A 19173-nucleotide genomic window follows, 5' to 3' on the forward strand; every position below is an offset into this window, starting at 1 on the left:
CTACTGTCGATTTGTTGAAAAAATGTGAGTTGGAACTTACACTTTTTCTAGGGTATATGTACGGATCCAACTGCTCTCCACATCCATATGAAATGACTGAAATGAAACTGGTATATTATTTGTCTTTAACGAGGGTTTTGTTATTGTAATATGTATTTTTTAAATAACGATATATTCACACTAATAGGTGAAAATTTTGAGTTTGCTTTTATAATTTGGTATCAGACAGCCATTTATAGAAATTGAATTCAAAACCTTTGCTTATGTAAGTTTTTGTTCCGGAAGGAACAAGAAGAAAATACCTTACACATCTCATTTATCTAAATTTCTAAGGAAAGGAATTCTCACGTTGACCAAAATTAAAAGGGATAAAAAAAAAAGGAGTTTTAACGAAAAGCTCACGGTACTGTTCATTTTAACGAAAAATCACATTTTTACACTAAAAAGTCAAACCTGGTACTATTCATTTTACCCTGTATTTTGTCCTTATCGTTAAAACTCAAAGTTTTCAAGCTCTTTTCATTAGTTTTCCTTAAAAAAAAATCATCAATATTTCAATCAAACTATGAATGCAAGAGTGTATGCTTCTAAAATTAACTTTTTGTAACACATTTTTTCATAGTGATTCCTATAGGGTGCATGCTTAAAGGTTTATGGATCAGGATTTAGCATTTAAGGTTTTTAACGTAATTTCATTATCATAATAAATAATTAAGAAGGTGAGGGAGATTAGAATATTAATATGTATTTTTTTAAGTACAAGCGACAATCTTCATATTTTAAAGTATAAGGGAGATAGAGATTTTGAACCTGGGAAGCAGTGAGTTTAAGAGGAAGACCCTAACTGTTAGAACAATTTACCACTCGCAAAATGCCAATATATATAAACAGCTTTACATATGTGATAAAACATGACAACGTTTTCTATATTTACACATACGTGAATCAGAAATGTACTGATTAAACAAACCATAACTTAAATGATGAAACTAAAGTGATCACTAAACTAAGAAGACATTGTTATAGAAGATATAACTCTAAGTTTCTCTAGTCCTAACGGGTCAAAACAAATTCTACCATATTTTTTGCAAGTCAATATTGAAATGAAAAATTACCTTAATGGAAATTCATCGTCATAATCCGACATGAAAAGATATATTTGTTTGGTACAAATAGAAGCCCTAAACCCTTTACTAAATTATTGGTGCACATCATAATCTTCTTACTACATGCAACATAGAACTATCAAAGGCCACTCACTGGTAATATCATATGTGAGCATCACGCCTTGACTTAAACTTCCCCTTGCATCAGTTTATGATTCAGATTTATGAGAGATTTTTCATTTCGGAACATACAACATATGTCACTGTCTAAGTGGTTAAACAATTAAAAGAAAATCTCTCTACTTATGTAAAAACTTAGAGCGTATTCGGAACATAATGAAAAATCTCATGTCGCTGTAGGGTTTTTGTCCTTTTTTTGAGCGTCTGCATCCCGCTTACGCACCCTAATCCAATCCCAGCCCCACACGCAACCCACCCCCACCTGCACGCGAATAATCACAAAAAAGAAGGTCCCTCCGGTGTCCGTCCGTATACACTACTCTCTTCATATCCCTAACAGTTTCGAAGGTGACCCGATGAAAGCTGACAAACGTAAGTGATGAAAGCTGACAAACGTAAGTGAAAAGTTGCAAGCTACGAATCCAGTTCGATATTAAGTTTTAAGTGAAAAATGAAGCGCCTACATCAAAATGCTCAAAAAGAAAAATGCCGAGTCACAGTTGAATGTCATCAGAGATTGGGCTTGGAGTGAGACGTCGTAATCTTATCGCATATCCCTGAGTTTTAAAACTATAACTTGTGTACTTGTTACGTTGTATGTCCGTATTATAACATAAAGTGACGGTGTTAATATACAGAAATATTCTCCGAGGGTAAAACTCGGTGAAGGGAACTAGGGCCCGGGGGGGAAGATGGTCACGTGGACTCACGGGTCGACACGTGTTCAATCATTCCAGCCGACAAGGACAAGCTGGGAGATGTATCCGCAAAACAAATTTAAAGAAAAAGGCAGTTGCGGGGCGACCCAGCTCTCCTCCCATTGGCTGCTTTCTTGACTTACCGAACACGTGGGGCCCCCCAATTCGTGGAATTACACGCCCCCTTGGGAAAATTAGAGAGCACTGGAGGGGTTTTTTTGCTCTGCGGGACCCGGCGGCGCGAATCTTCCGTTGCAGCACCAAAAAGGCAAGTAGGAGGAGGGGGAGAGAGTAGGGTAGGCGTACTGTTCAGTTGACGCGTCTACAGTTGGTGTGGGGACCCCCGCGTTCGGCCAGAGCCCAGAGGTACCGAAAAGTCCGAACCTACTTTTACGCGTGGATGTACATCGTGTGGCGCACGCGTCGTCGGGAGTGGGACCCGTTCGCGCCTAACCATTTGCAATTATGTGGTGTGTTTGACGTGCCACTCCTTCCACCTTTCGCACTTGTTTTTCCTTTCTTCTTGTTTTTGTCGGACTTTATTGGCGAAATTGTGTGGGGGTCATACGGTAGCTCAAACTGCCGATTGCGTTTTATTGGAATTGCTTTTTATCTCCGAGGCCATTGGTAGGTTGTGTTGACAACCCTAGATAATTTTTTTTTTATACCACTTACTAGATTATTTTGATAAATGTTGATATTTGTTGGCTATGCATAGTTCGGCCGACGACAACAAATCCATTAGTGCTTGATGAAATGCCTTCATGATTAAACTGAATTTTATTTGTGCGCTATATGTTTATCTTAAAAAACTTAGAAATTTCCCTCGAAAACCATAACACATTTTTCATTGAACTGATTTTGTTTAGGCCTTAAGGTTTAGTAAAGTTGTAAATTTTAAGGAGTCGTTTAATAATTATTTAGATTTTTTTTTTTGAACAAACGATATTATATACACTAAGGGGGTGAGGGAGTAGGCTAAGCCTTACAATGGACTAGTAATAATATGGTTCAAATTCATTTTTGGCAAGAATCAAACCTAATACCTCTCACTTACAAATGAAGAGAAATATCACTAGACCGTAGTACTAAATGCCAATAACCATTTAGGTTTTAGTTTTAGTTTTTTTTTTTAAAAAAAACTAAAATTTTGTTTGGTAACTACTTTTAGTTTTTAGTTTCAGAAAACTAAAATCTAAAAAGTGAAAACTCAAGGCCAAATAAGAATTCAGTTTTCAAAAAGTGAAAACAAGAATTGAAAGCGCTTTTAGATAAGATGTTTTTGGAACCAAATCTTAGTAAAAATGCAAGTTAATTTTGGAAAAGGACTTGAAGTTCTTCCAGCAAGAAGCACATAACTGGTTCTTTTAACATGAAGCACTTCAAGTGCTTTAGAACATCTCCAATCCTTGAAACCTAAAACCCATAAAATTTAGGTTTTAACCTAGAAACAGTTTTTCTCCTCCAACCCGTCTAGGTTAAATATTTAGTCCGAGATTTTTAAATAATGACTTTAGGATAATTTCTTTCTTAAAGTAACTTAAAAAAAATTATGTAGATTGTCCCAATTTAATTTTATGAACATTTTAATCTAAAAATATTTAGATTCCGATAAATATTGAAAAATCACTAAACTGACACCATAAAACTCATGGAATACTACAAAAGAATATGAAACGCAAAATAATTTTTTTCATTACTTTAGCTGTTGGATTTAAATTTAGACCGTTAGATTTTTTTTTTTTTTTTACCGTTGGATTTGATCAAATTGGATCTTAACCATTGTATTCAATTAATTTATAAATATAAAACTAAAAATAAATATACATATATGGTGGGCCAGCCTCACTAACCCAAGAGGGAATCCAGGGCTAAATTTGCCCCATAAATGAGTTTTGAGTTTTAAGTCTAGGGGTGTAACTCAGGCGGGTTGGAAGGTCAACCCAATCCTAACCTAACTTTTACAATTCGGGCTCGGGTTCTGGTTGGGTTTTATTCGGGTTCATTTGGGCTCGGGTTTAGTTGGGTTGGGTTCTGGTTGCCCAACTTTTTCAAGTTTAATCTTGTAACAACTTAGTTTCGAAGAATTTCTAAAAACATTAAGCCAAGTAGCATCAAAGCTAGCTAACTTTAATTTCATAAACTCATCTGCTATAAAGCTTTAGGACTTAAAGACTACAGATATGGGCTTGACTAATCAAAGCTTCTTATTCCCTAAAAGCTTAAGTAATTATAAGGGAACTTTCATGAAAAGGCCTTGGACTAAGTTTATTTTAATAAAAAAAACCATGCTATAACTTTATTTAATTACAAAGCCTAAAATTTTAATGAAAAACCCTTAAATTTTAATAAAAGGGACAAAAGAACTTAAATTTTAATGAAAAAGACATAATTTTAATATTAAAAAAAATTTAACGCGAAGACCCGTGTGTCCTCATACTGTTTATGAAACTTCTACATTGTTTATGAAACTTACGACACTGGTTATGAAACTTACTGCACTATTTATGAAAACTTGCGACACTGCTTATGAAACTTACCAAGCTATTTATGAAACTTAACGGTACTACATTCTTCTCTCTCATCTTCTTGAATATTCTTAGCACATTCTCACTTTCTAAACACATCTTATTCTTCTAATTTTCTTCGATACTTTTTAAAATACAAAGATTTAAAAGCAATTTTCATTAGTTTTCTTAGAAAAATATACACATATATTTATCCTTTTGTCGCCAAACATCATTATGATGACGTATTTAAATTTCTCCTCTTCACATGTTGATGTCCAATACATAAAAAATCATAGCCAAAAATTGAAGCACTGAAACGAAAATCAAACAAAAATTTGTTTGCCATGTAAGATAAAGCATCAGCGTTCCTTCATCTGAAACTCCACTTGTAATTACCTAGATAGTTTGAACTTGAAGCATTTAGCATTGTGGCTATGCTTGTGCGAAAGCGCGATAGGTTGGTCGATTTCATTCAGTGTTTCATAGGTTGTAGTTGATGTGCAGCAAGTCAATTTGAATTAAATTTGGGTTCGGATGCAAGTTTGACAAGACCATGTAAAGTTAGCATGCAACTTGCAGTAGTGAAGTTGTCTAATAGAGTGGTTGGGCGGGTGGGTGGGTGTGCGTCTACAGTGCGAATTTTTTTTATAATGTTTTTTTATTTATTTTAATTTTTTTATCTTTATCATTAAATAAAGTTAGTGTATGCTTTTTCATTAAAATGCAAAATTTTGAAATCATTTTCATTATTTTTCCTTAATTATAAAGGGTAATTTATTAAAAAAATATATTAGAAAGCGCGTTGGTTTTTAGACTTGATTCACTTGGGTGTAGTATGAGCATTAATTGATATGGGTTACAACTTGGTTAGATTGGGTTTTGTTAGTCGGGTTGGCTGGGGATGGACGGGCAAATGATCAACCCAACTCAACTCAATCAATGAACGGGTTGAAATTGAGTTGGGTTTGGATGGGTTATAACTAAAAAAAAAAACTCACTTGTTCGGGTTTAAAGTCGGGTTGAACAAGGACGGGTTCGGATTGGCCCAACCCAAGTTGCACCCCTAGTTTTAATTCATATTTGGTCCAAGGGTTGGAGCAAATTGGGGTAAGTTTAGAACCTAAAATTTGAGTTTTACTCCAAGAGATAGAGTATAGGTCTTAGGAACCCAATTTTTTTTTCTTTAGAAACCGCTTTTAGTCATTTAAAAGTACTTGTCAAACGAGTCCTAAGTCATGAATACGAAAATAGAGGATATCATATACGAATAGGTGAGATATAAAAAAACAAATCAATACACAGTATAACCGTATGAGTGCTATTCTTAATCGATTAATTACCTACTTCTCTGGACTATCACTGCATTAGAAGCAAGCAGCCCTGGTTGACTGCCACGGCTTCATCCCTTGACTTCGAGGCATTTGTTTGCGGTTGATTTGGCAATCAAAACTTAGATGTCTATTCCGGGCCGCAATGTACTGTAGATTTTGATTTTGATAGTTCAAGAGATCGAAAAGATAAATCCCAGTCTGGAATGTAGAGCACATTAGAAAAGTGAAATAATTTTTGAAGAATTCCATGAAGTACAAAGATGCCTCAATTGTCAATCCAATTATTTAGCTTGAAATAATGAAAGGTATAAAGCAAATGGTGAATTGTTGTTCTTGATCATAGTAAATAGCAGATACAATAGAACCCAATGATGGAAATCCCTATTGTGGATTAGTGAATTTCACAAGAACCTCATAGTGTTGAAATGCTTTTCAATATCCTTTGAACTTAGTCTCACAGCTGGCGCAAAAGGATGAGATCGATAATGAGTTAGGAAGATGAGAGGTCTAAAGTTTAATTTAAAGTTTAACTCTTTAGCTCCAATATAGCAAAAACTTTTTAAATAAGGCAAAGGCTTAAAACTCGATATGAAAACAATGATTAAGCAATTACTTTTTTCTTGTTGATACAAGTAATATTAATTATGAGACATTCGAACGCATGACCTAACTACAAACCCCTTGCGAGTATTAAGCAATTCTTAAAGAAGACCTACAATATAAATTGTACAAATAAAAGAATTCCACGGGATAAAACTCTCTTAAACAGAATGATGGTATCAACATGGTCAACTTATATCAAACAGTAAATTTACAAAAGTATCGGTGGAACACTTTCTTTAGGAAATCAAGACAACATTAAGGTGAGCACAATTTTGTTTGTTTGATATATATGAACTTTAGAAACGATTTTCTCAAATCGTAACCTACCGAAAGAGACCCGTTAAAAATTAGAACTCGAGGCAAATACCGAGATGAATATGGTAAGATGATGGACCAGTACTCCCATATGAGTAAATTGTTTGTGACTATGTATGAGTTACTCTTCTTTGGGAGATCTTTACTCTTGAAGAAAAACCAAATAATGGTTGCGTCTTTGGACTGGTATACTAGAGAATCGTATGTCCCAGAACACTGAGGCCGATTCCTTATGTAGATAACTTAGGCATGGTCCCCCAATTAAAAACTTCTCTTGCCTCTCTCTTCTCCGTCCCTAGTTGCCTGCGTTGCATGCCCGCGAGATCGGATAGCGACCTTTTTTGAACTTAAAACCTCGAATTCAGTGTTATTATTCACTTGAGTTATAAAAATCCATTGCATAATACTAGGTTACTAACAAAACTAATAACACAATGTAAATAAATATTTATTCGACATCTAACTGATCTAGCTTTAAACTTAAATATTTATGTGATATATCTACAATGTAAATAAATATTTTTATTATCCTCTCAGCTCTTAACCTCGTTTGAACCAGAAAAAAAAGGACTGCCATTTACATTTTTGTAACATATAAAAATAATTATCTACAGGTTTAATTATAGCAATCATATTTATAACTAAATACTCATTTTAGTCTCTGAATTCTAAAAGTAGGCATAACAGTTTTCCAATACAGTTAACAGAAAAAAAATCATTTAGAAAAGTGGGGATCCTAGTAATAGTTTTGATTAATGATGATGGATTGATGATGATGCAACTGAATTTGTTTTGGTGATTGAAACTCTTGATTTGTGCATGTGTGCTTTGTGCTTGTATATTCCACCAATCGACTTTCACCTTTCCAAATCTTTTTCTTGCCTCTTTTCTGACACATACATGACTTTCTCAAGTATGAAATCCAAAGCTTTTTAAATGTTTTCCTTCGTCTGTAGTCATTTTCTTATGAAAAGAAATTTTGAACACCTCAAAGGAAGGGACAAGCAACAACAAGCAATAGACTATAGAGACTCTCATAATAACTATATTGAAACGGATAGACCACGGAGGTACCCTTAGGTATTTATAACAATATTTCTAAGATAATATTTAGAGAGAGGGACAGTGTACAGTATGGTAAGATACATTTAGAGAAAGGGACAGTGTACAGTATGGTAAGATACATTTAGAGAAAGGGACAGTGTACAGTGCGGTGGCAGGGAAGTTTTAGATTTAGGCCAGTCCGATTGTTATGCTTATTAAAAAAGATGTTTTTATTGTGTTTTAAAAATAATCAACTGTAAAATAAAGTAATGAGCAATTAATAAATTGTATTTTTTAAAGTGTTATCAGTATGAAAAGCTGTATAAAAGCGTTTGGTAAATTTAATGTAAAAGTGATCATTTCTATAATGACAAAATGGACATAGTCAACAACAGTCGGTGGATGGGAAAAGGCAATGACGGAAACGACAATAGTGGGAGTGTGGTGGTGGTGCCAATAATAGGGTATTGTGGTTGGGGGTGGAGGTCGCAGTGGTGGCAGTGGTAGTGGTGAGGATTGCAACGTTGCTGGCAGTGGCAACGATGGTGGTGGTGATGGCACCAGTGGTGTAAAGCTTGTGGTTATAGTCGTAAGTGGCGGCGATGGTAGTAGCATTGGCAGTGTAGCTAACGGTGATGATAGTGATGGCAACAACAATTGTAAGGGTATGGTTGTGGTGTCGATAGTGGAGTGTGGTGGTGGGGATGTAGAGGTTACAATGGTGGTAGAGGCGGTGACATTGGCGATGGCGGTTGTGGTTGTGGTGGAAATGGTGACAGTTGTGATACTGATTGTTATGGTGGTGACAACAACAACGAAAGTGGTGCTAATTACAATTGTGATTGTGGTGCTAGTGGTGCCAGTTGTGGTAGTGGTGGTAGTGGCGACGACGATGATGGTGGTGATAGTGGCAGTGATGATGTAAGTTTAGTGGTTGTAGTGGTAGCCGTTAGCTGGTGACAATGACTTTGTTATTCAAGATAGAAAAAGTATGTAGAATGATAAATAATGTCATTTTCAAAAGGGTTTGGATGCAGTCCTTAGTTATGAATATTCTTTAATTGAAACCTTTTTGGTTTTTAATTTTTGATTGAGGTCCCTGAAATTAATGTGATAATTTATTTCTATGTACGTTACTATATTTTTTAAATTAAAAATTAAAAATTTTAGTTGTTTATATAAATGAGATTTTAAATATAAAAAAACATAATTTGTGGGATTAAAAATTTTAAAATATAAGTATACTATTGTGTGTGTGTATATATACCTGGGTACATTCATCAAAATTAACCAAAAAAGTTATTGTATCAAAACATGGGTACATTCTTCAAAATCACAAAAAAAACAAAAAAAAGATTTTAGGCTTAATAACATTAGTAAATTTCTTCGATTAAACTTGACATGGATACATTTTTAAATCAAAGAAAAAAGAATGTACCCATATAAGTTTAAAAATGGATTAGAAAAAAATTGAATAGATTTTATATAAAAAAAGGGTACATTTTACATATAAAAAATTGGTATATTTAAGAATGAATACATTTTAAGATTAAAAAGTTTTACATGAATGAGTACATATAATTAGCATGGGTACATTTAGCAAAAATAAAAAGTACAAATAAAAAAATATATATGTGTACAAATACAAATAAACTTTAAAAAATATGGGCACAAAAAAAATTAATATATGGGTACAAATTAAAACTGAAAAGAAAATTGGTACAAGATAAAAAAGAATTACAAATTAAAAAATGGGTACAAACTAAAACTAAAATTATATGATAAAAAATTTAGTCATAAATATAAATATACTAATTGTAACATTTTAAACAGTATATGAATATATTTAGAAAAAAAAATTATTATTGAAATAATTAATGATGTTATTAATACCCAAGGACCTTGATCAAAAATTGAAAAGGAATATAATTTTAATCAATGGAGTAGTAAAAGGAAGGATGAGAACCTAATTTCTCTTTTTCAAAAATTTATAAGGGTATTACAAGAATTAAAAATATTCATTAAAAGTGAAATCCACTTTTTTTTAGAAGTCCCTTTTAAAAGCTATTGTTCGGAGGTCATTGTTTTAAAAAAATAAGTAAGATATTTTATTTTTATAATTTTTTTTTAAATTTAAAGTGAAACAACTTTTTGTAAAAAAAAAAAAAAAAAAAAAAACCAAACGAAACGAAACGGGCCTTTAGGTTATATGCCTTTGCGGTGTGGTTGGCCACTTGTGAGTTTCAAACTAGACTAATGCCATTTAGGGGACATTTGATACAAGGTGTTAAAAGCCGAGATTGATAAATCAACAATAACTTAATAATGATAGTACAAACCCTTTATGCAAAGGGATTCTCATTTTTTTTTAAAAAATAGGAATTAGGTGTGAGGTCCACTTTACATCGAACTTTAATGATCCGAACGTCTATTTTGTAAGTCTCGATTCATAGATCATCCTTACAAAAATTCAATTCAATCTGAAATTATTTGCCTATTTAATTATCAAGATAAAATTTCATTGTTTTTTATATAACAAAGTATTCGTTAATTTCCTTGAACTCAATTAGATGTCTTAAACATTTCCGATTTGGCTAATATTTTGCAAGGATGATCTATGAGGTGCAACTTGAAAAAATAGACGGTTCAGATTGTTAAAGTTTGATGTGATGTGGACCCTTCAACTAATCCCCATTTTTATAAAAAATTGAGATCCCTTTCCTTAAGGTTTCCATGATAGCGATCCAGGAATTTGCATGTCTGATGAAGATTAGAAACAGCTTTTCCATTTTATGTTTTTGGATATTTTGTGTTGATGTTGTGTTTATGGTCAGAATTATGACTATTGACTAACTATCTATTAATGAAGGAAGTTTCGTGTTCAAGTCATTCAACATTCCATGTTTTAATAATAATAATAATAATAGTAATAGTTTATTTTAAATCCGTAAGTATAATCAAGATTAATACATATATTATAAGTAGAAGCTCATTTCATCATCTTATGCTATACACTCTTCTCAAATTTCTAACTATAAAACCTAAAATTATATATAACAGTCACTATGATGATGATACATAAGCTCCATGATAGGTTCTTATATAACAATAATTTCTTTCAAGTTAACCAAAAAGAATAATCTTTCATCAAATGATTAAATAATTTTTCTTAGTCAAATTACCAACTGTACCCATTCTATAGTCAGGCCAAATATAAGAGCATTCGTCGGGCGAATATAGTTGACCCAACTTGAGTTTTTTTTTTTTTTTTTTTTGGTCAAACAAAAAATTTCAATGTTTTTTCCCTTCATGAAACACAAATTTGGATGTTGAGAGGTGACCTTCGATGTTACCATCTGTATAAACCACTTATATCAGCATCATAAAGAATACAAGTCAGTGAAATTTGAACTTCAAAATGAGCAGGTCATCTTTATATGCTATATCAATTTTGGAAGACCCTTAATTGAGCTAACCCACATTATAGGTTAACCATAATAATTTGGTATTGAACTCAACATTTAAGAAGACCGAACCTAAAAGCTCTCACTTATGATTTAAGAAGAATACCCTAAACCGTGGTGCTACTAGCAATTTTTTTTAAACTCAAAATGAATTGTCTTGGAATTGGGTTTTCATCACGAACGGTTCCTAAAATTGACCTAACTCTTCATTTTGATTCCTAAATTTCAAATTCAATCAATGTAAGTTACTAAAATTGGCTACCAAGCATCAATTTGATCCTTATGTTAGAATTCCATCAATAATTATGGCACACGGTTGGGGCCCGAAAGTCTATAAACCAACTGCATGTCGAAAAATAAAAAATATATATAAAATGTGATCAAAAACCATAAAATGTCTAAAAAAATATGTTAAAACTGAAATGAGTTTAAAAAAAAAAGGCTTAACAGAATGGGACCATCGTGTTAAAAATTCTATATGTATTTCTTTTACAATTTCTGATATGCTGTGATAATTTGGAAGGATTGTAGTTGATGAGTAACGCATGATTCAATATCACTTGAGCCCAAAATTAAGCTTTTCTCTATTTTTGCCTAAAGATGCAAAACTAAAACGAACAAAAAACTGAACATAAAACTTTAAAGACCACTACTAAACTAAAAAAAAAAAAAAAAACATGTATATGAACTTTCATGTAGAGGATGATTACACGCATAAAACGAAGGGGAAAATATAGTATAAATTTTAGTTACATTTATACCCTTTTGTTAAACTCATCAAAACTGTTTACGCGACCATAATGGAATAATTCATTGTTATTGAGATGTGCGTCACATACGTGCCATATGGCTGAAAATTAATTAAAAAAAGATTTGTTTAAGTAAAAAAAAACTATTTTCAAAATAAGAAGAAAACAAAAACTCTTAACAATTTTTTATTTATTTTTATTTTCTGGAGACACGTGACACATAGATCATACTTGTGCTGCATAAACTGTTTTAAAAGATTTGTTAACGAAGTTAAATTACAGAATTTAAATTTTACAGTATAAGATTAAGTGAGACACAAATTGAGTTTTATAAAATATTTGGGTATGGTATATATGTGCCCTGTTGCTGAAGTTTTCCAATCAGTTATAGATGCACTGTTCTTGTCTGCAGAGTTTGATTGACTGACCCTTTTCCGAAGGTAGTACCCTTGTTATTGTCACATAAAAGGACCTGACGAGTAAGGTACTCCTTCAAATGAAGTTAAACACACTTTTTATGTAAGAGCTATTTGTTTCAACAGAGATGGAAAACAGTAAACTGCGTGTCATTTGCGGGCGCGCATATATATATATATATATATATATATATATAATATTACATGGATTTTGAAATTCTTAAAAATTTTAATGACACAATAAAGTAGGGAAACATAAATTCTTTTATACATTGATATTGATTTTTGGGAGATGACGGTTGATCACAAGAAAATATTACTCTCATCACTGCAGAGACACACATATGTATATATATTATATTTATAGGCCCCTACATCACAATGTTTACCTGATTTGACTGTCGTATTTTTTATAACTGTTTGCTGTCCTTTTAACATCAGGAGCCTTAAAGTTTTTTTGTCACTGTTCATACTGGTACATCATTGTTTATAGATGGTGATGGAAATAAAACTTCATGGAAATTAAGGTTGTGTGAATTCAAAACTAGGGCATGGAGCGCGGGTCAGAATAATTAATTAAGCAGTTGTTTTCAACTCCTTTCACGTTGTACTGCCTTCATATTCATTGAAATGGGTAATTATTTAAGGCAGTTTTTTTGTCATAATTATTTAAGGTAGTTAAACTTGTTATTTTAGGGTTTGGTCAACTTCTTTTATTTCATTTGGAGTGCATGGCTGACATTTTAATTTTAATATTTTTTTTGCTAAACCACCAATACTATCATTTGAGTTATTATTGATTAATTTTTGTAAAAGTGGTTGATCATAACTCAATTAATGATAAAAATAAAAATTGACAACATATCAATTAAATAGTAACGGCGTATCAATCAAAGATAGATGAAATAACAATTAGATATGAACGATAAACTAAAAACTGATCATTTCAGCAATTGAGATTTGAAAAATGAATATTTCAACCATTTTCCCATTTTTTAATAGACAATAAATGTAATAAAAAGGTTTGGAAAAAGGAAAAAAAAAGACACAATGGTAAATAGAAAACATACTTAATCACTCTGGTAGAAAAAATAAAATAAAACTTCAATCTTTTGATCAATATACGTGTGTGTGCACGCTATGCTTTAGGAAGCTGGATATTTTAAACGCTGTTTATGAAATTACACTATTCACTAAGCTGATTAGTCAAGGTTCATTAAGTCATTATTGATTTGATTAGAACAGAATTTTAGATAAATAACTAAATTGTATTATTTTGTTGAGCTTTTCTCTGCTGCATATATGCTTGTGTGTAGGGTAATGTGCATATACAAAATGCTCCCATACATATACTGTATATGTGGGGTAATAACAGAGACAAACACAGATTAACTTCTCACAGGCATTAAAGTTGTTGTTATAGTGGTTGGTCCTGTGTTCCTTAGAAATTTAATTGCTTTATCTTCAAACTCTGGAATCCAACCACAAAAAATATCACAAAAGAAAAAAGATATAAAAATTATATAACAAATAACATATATGAAAAAGACAAGCAGATATTTAACATTGAATTGAAGAATAGGACCCTCCACACAACCTTCTCCTTCATCATCTTCCTAGCCTTATTATTATTTATTTTTATATTAAGCTTTGGTGTTGAGGGAGACGTTTCCTCGTTTTTCAGCTGTTTGTAATCTTCTGCCAAACCTTGGAATAAAATTTCATTATATTATAGCAGTGCTAATCTTGCTTAATTTTTGTTAGAATTCAGATCTAGCTCTTTCCATCCACCTCTCTCTCAAAAATTAAGAAAAAGGGTTCTTTGTTCTCATCAAAGGGTTCCAGATTTGCATCAAACGATTTAAAAAGAGTGTCAAATCGGAAGCGCTCTCTCCTGTTTCTGATCTATTCGCAGGTACCTTCAAAAAAGCAGTAAACCAACGCAGATGAAGAAATTTTATTAGGTTAATTACTTGCTTACAGTTTTCCTTTTCATTTTAAAATGAAAAAGTTTTTTTTTTTTGGTTGAAAAATAAAAAAAGTGGGGGGAGGGGGCCTAAATGTGTGGATAATGAGGTGAATGAAATGAAATGAATAAAGATGGGTATCTTTTTCTCTCAAAGACCTTTTAACCCCATCTCTCCCTTTACTCTATTTTTTTCCTTTTCAGTGGGGGAAGTTGCAGAGATTTTGAGTCTGACAGAAGGCCCCTTTCCTTTTCTTTCCTTTCTCCTACCTCTTCTAAATTATTATATGTGCAAGGTGGAAGGAAGACTGATAAAATCTCAATAGAAATATAGACCGCTGTGTGTCTTCACTCAATTGGTGCTTCTCTCTTTCCATGTATATATAGAATTATTATTGTTTGTAGCTGCCTTAGCTTATATCATGTATTTTAGCTTTAACTGTTTAGTCATCTCTCTCTCAACACTCGGTCTCTCTCTCTCTCTCTCCCTCCCAATTTCATGGATTTTGGTGTCACTGTTAGTGAAATTCTTGTTTCATTTGCAGTGCAGAGAAAGATGATCATATCATGAAGCACGTGTACATACTACTCATCAGCAGATTTCCATCACACCAGCAGCAGGTACCTAAAATTTTATTATTAACTAAATACTATAATGAATTCCTTTGACTCTTTCTCTCTCTCAATCACTGTACCTCTCTCTCTCTCTCTCACTCTCTCTTTCCATATCTCTCTCTATCTCTCTCTTTCCCTCTATATAAAGCCAATATACTCTATCCCTTACTTTTACCTAAATTCTCTCTCGAAGCAGTAAGAAACTCAGAGCTGCTTGGACATGATCAGTAAAAAGAACCCAGAAACTAGATCTTCAAATCCAAACCTTTGTGTTTGCATCTCTTAATACTGATCAGTTTTACGCTGATTGGTTTCCGATAGTTTCTTGTTGATTTATCTTTGATCGTCTTTCTGAAGCCCGATTCAGAAGCTACAAATCATTTCTCACTCCTCCAACAATCATGTATATAATTATAAACATATATTTATATGCATGATGGTGACTTTTTGAGAGAGAGAGAGAGAGAGGTTCATGTGTGTGTGTTGTTGTTTGTATGGGGAGAGTTGGTAGTTGGATGTGTATATGATATGTTGATGTGAATTGTGAGAAACCCTTTTGTATTATACTAACGTAGTCTCCTTTCATCAGCTCTGAAGTAAACACCTAAGTCACTTCGTCAATAATACTAGAGGCATCGACTCTTTTATCGGTCGAGACATGGCGACCTACTTTCATCACCACCGCGGCAACTCATCGGAAATCCAAGCCTCCTCCGACAGTGCCTTACAAACACTCGTTCTCATGAATCCCTCTTATGTCCCTTACTCCGACACTCCACCACCACCACAGCAACAACAACAGCCTCAAACCCCACCCGCCGCCACCAACCTTGTTTTTCTCAACTCAGCCGCCAATTCCCTCACTCACCACCCCTCAACTCTCTCCCACGCGCCGCCCTCTCACCACCAGCAATTTGTCGGCATCCCGCTAGCGCAAGACCCCAACAGCAACAGCTCCCAATCCATGCACCACCCCCATCATGACATCTCCACACTGCATGCCTTCATGCCTAGAATTCAGACTCAGTACGCGCTTTGGAACTCAATTGACCCGACCGCGGCCGCGCGTGACACCCCACGCGCTCAGCAGGGCCTGTCTTTGAGTCTCTCCTCTCAGCAGCCGGGTTGGTCGTTCCAGGGGGGCGCCACCGAGAGGGAGGTCCCGTCAGGGGAAGACATTCGGGTTTCCAGCGGGTCAAATTCGTCGGCTTCTGGTGTGACGAATGGGGTTTCGGGTATGCAGAGCGTGCTGCTAAGCTCCAAGTACTTGAAGGCGGCGCAGGAGCTGCTCGATGAGGTTGTGAACGTTGGGAATGGGATGAGGACTGAGCTGCCAAAGAAGGGTAATGGGCAGCAGAGTAAAGCGGCGGCTGAGTCGGCCGCCGGGGACTGTTCAGTAGGCGGTGAAGGGAGTGGAAAGCGTGCGTCTGAGTTGAGCACTGCTGAGAGGCAGGAAATTCAGATGAAGAAGGGAAAGCTAATCAACATGCTTGATGAGGTATTGGCTGATATGCTTTGTTAATTTGTTGAGATAATTATTTGTTTTAATGATATTTGATTAATATTTTTCTGTTTTATTTTTTGTTAAATTTTCAATTTTTGAATTTTTGAACTCAATACGTCTTTCAATATTGCGAAATGGGTTTTGATTTGTCTATGAATTAGAGGACATATATGAGTTTGAAAATTTATTATAATGTTTTTGTGTTAAATATGTAATATGTTTAGCAATAAAATTACTGAAAGCGTTTTAGTAACAAAATTTTAACAAGACCTAAGCTCTTCCTTAATATTGAAATTTTTTGTTTTCATTGAGATTGAGTGATTGAATTGTCACATGATATTTTGCAATTTCAATTTTGAATTAATTTTGTGTGTTGTACTATTTTGTTGGTTGAAGGTTGACCAAAGGTACAGGCAATACCACCGACAGATGCAAATGGTAATTTCATCATTCGAGCAAGCAGCTGGAATTGGCTCAGCAAGAACATACACTGCTCTGGCACTGCAAACAATCTCAAAGCAATTCAGGTGCCTGAAGGACGCCATAACGAACCAAATTCGATCCGCAAACAAGAGCTTGGGAGAAGAAGATAGCGTTGGAGGCAAGATTGAAGGCTCAAGGCTCAAATATGTTGACCATCAGCTGAGGCAGCAAAGGGCTCTCCAACAATTGGGAATGATCCAGCACAATGCTTGGAGACCACAAAGAGGATTGCCCGAAAGATCTGTTTCCGTTCTTCGCGCTTGGCTCTTCGAACACTTCCTCCACCCGTAAGTATTCTCAGAATAATCCACACAAGTCCGATTCACCGAAAGGGTTTGTGTGTTTTTGCATTATGTAGTCTTGGCAAGATGCAGTCGTATACTACGAATTTTTTTTTCACAATTTCCCCCTTTTTTTGCTATAAGTTTTTAACGTAATGTACTAAGAAGGATTGGATTTTGGTTTCAGATATCCGAAGGATTCAGACAAGCACATGCTTGCAAAACAGACTGGACTTACTAGGAGTCAGGTACTCAAATCCATCCACATTTTTCGTTCGTGAAAAATCTTTCTTTCTTGATAATTAGTTGTGGAAATCGGCATGCTGATGAGCTTGAGTACTGATTATGCAGGTTTCCAATTGGTTTATAAACGCTCGGGTCCGGCTGTGGAAGCCAATGGTGGAGGAAATGTACATGGAGGAAGTGAAGGAGCAAGAGCAGAATGGATCATCTGAGAAAATGAGCAAGAGCAATGGGGACTCAGCATCAAAGTCCACAGCTCCACAAGACACTGAGAACCAAACAACAAGCACTTTCAACTTCAAACAAGAGAATTCGGTGAATCACAATCTCGCTGCTCATCCATCAATTTCGATTTCCCAAGCCTCAACATCGCCCACAAACATGGTTCGGAACCAGTCCGGATTCACTCTCATTGGGTCATCAGAACTCGATGGGATTACACAAGGTAGTCCAAAGAAGCCTAGGAGCACCGAAATTATGCACTCCTCAAATGGTAGTGTCCCGCGTATGAATATTGAGGCCCAAGAGGTGAACAATGAGCAAGTTTCTATGAAATTCGGGGACGAGAGGCAGGGCAGAGATGGCTACTCTTTCATGGGAGGGCAGACTAATTTCATCGGAAATTTTGGGCAATACCCGATTGGGGAAATTGGCAGGTTTGATGCAGACCAATTCGCACCAAGGTTCTCGGGCAACGGTGTCTCTCTCACTCTAGGTCTTCCTCACTGCGAAAACCTCTCCATGTCCGGAGCTCACCGCCATCAAACTTTTCTCCCAAACCAAAACATTCAGCTGGGGAGAAGAGTAGACACTGGTGAAACAAATGATCAGTTTGGTGCCATAAACACTTCAGCTTCTCACTCTTCCGCTGCTGCATTCGAAAACATCGACATTCAGAACCGAAAGAGGTTCGTAGCCCAATTGTTACCAGACTTTGTGGCGTGATCCTGACGCAAATAATTTAAGATGGCCTTGAAGAAGCTTGACCGATTGCAGGGGGGATGCCAATGCCATTGCTTCCTTATGTGATCTTCTTCTCAGCATTTCTTTCTATGCCCTATAAATTACTTGGGGAACAAGGAAGAAATGCATATGGTAGTGTAAAGAAAGAAGAATTTACTTTTAGTATAGGTATATACTTCTCTGCATAGAAGAATTCCAGTTCTTAGACAGCTTTAGGATTTGAGATCATATGGTTGAGGATTGTATATTATTTTGTTTAAGTTTTGGAGATGGATAGACGGATTGGTGTAAAACTTTAGTTAATTGGCATGGGTATACCATTATATATTGATATTTATTAACTTTGCTATGCTAATGTGTACTTCAAAATTTTATTTTATTTTTGTCGGTGGGGTGAAATTTCTTAAGTGTTAAGTTTCGAACCTATAAGTTCCGAACTTACTCTTTGCCTAAATAATAATAAATAAATAAATAAAATAATAGTGTTAGGTATGAGCTCAACTAAAATAAAGAAAATAATGCATACTTGTTAGATCCTCTCCAATGTAACAAAGAAAGACACGCATATGTGTTGATTTGCAGTAAACTAATTAAAAAGATATTGATATCTTCGTTTCGAATCTATAGAAAAATGGATTTACAATGCCTTTAGTCTCACAGCATAAAAGTGGAGATCCCATAAGACATTGTCGGCAATATTCT

At 34.5% G+C, this 19173-nt stretch overlaps 1 protein-coding gene across 4 annotated transcripts; it reads left to right on the forward strand.

Moving 5' to 3' along the window:
* The first annotated feature begins 14018 nt into the window (after positions 1 to 14018).
* Positions 14019 to 18820, forward strand: LOC126594330 (BEL1-like homeodomain protein 1). 4 transcript variants are annotated; one of them, XM_050260576.1, is made up of 6 exons: positions 14019 to 14331; positions 14928 to 15003; positions 15587 to 16495; positions 16898 to 17271; positions 17453 to 17513; positions 17617 to 18820. In XM_050260576.1, the coding sequence occupies exons 3-6, from the start codon at positions 15656 to 15658 to the stop codon at positions 18451 to 18453; spliced, it is 2112 nt and encodes a 703-aa protein (XP_050116533.1). In that variant the 5' UTR covers positions 14019 to 14331; positions 14928 to 15003; positions 15587 to 15655; the 3' UTR covers positions 18454 to 18820. The 4 variants fall into 4 exon arrangements, with proteins under 4 accessions (XP_050116533.1, XP_050116532.1, XP_050116534.1 ...); XM_050260575.1 differs by having other exon boundaries at positions 14079 to 14380; XM_050260577.1 differs by lacking the exon at positions 14019 to 14331 and adding an exon at positions 14587 to 14759.
* The last annotated feature ends 353 nt before the right edge of the window (positions 18821 to 19173 follow it).

This window comes from Malus sylvestris, chromosome 12 (assembly GCF_916048215.2).
Source record: "Malus sylvestris chromosome 12, drMalSylv7.2, whole genome shotgun sequence".
Taxonomy (NCBI): domain Eukaryota; kingdom Viridiplantae; phylum Streptophyta; class Magnoliopsida; order Rosales; family Rosaceae; genus Malus; species Malus sylvestris.

What these genes read in the sequence shown, in the direction of transcription:
- LOC126594330 (XM_050260576.1), top strand. Translation starts at nt 15,656, where the DNA reads ATGGCGACCTACTTTCATCACCACCGCGGCAACTCATCGGAAATCCAA. An exon ending in TAATCAACATGCTTGATGAG is followed by an intron (nt 16,496 to 16,897) that starts GTATTGGCTGAT and finishes TGTTGGTTGAAG; the next exon opens with GTTGACCAAAGGTACAGGCA. An exon ending in TTCGAACACTTCCTCCACCC is followed by an intron (nt 17,272 to 17,452) that starts GTAAGTATTCTC and finishes TTTTGGTTTCAG; the next exon opens with ATATCCGAAGGATTCAGACA.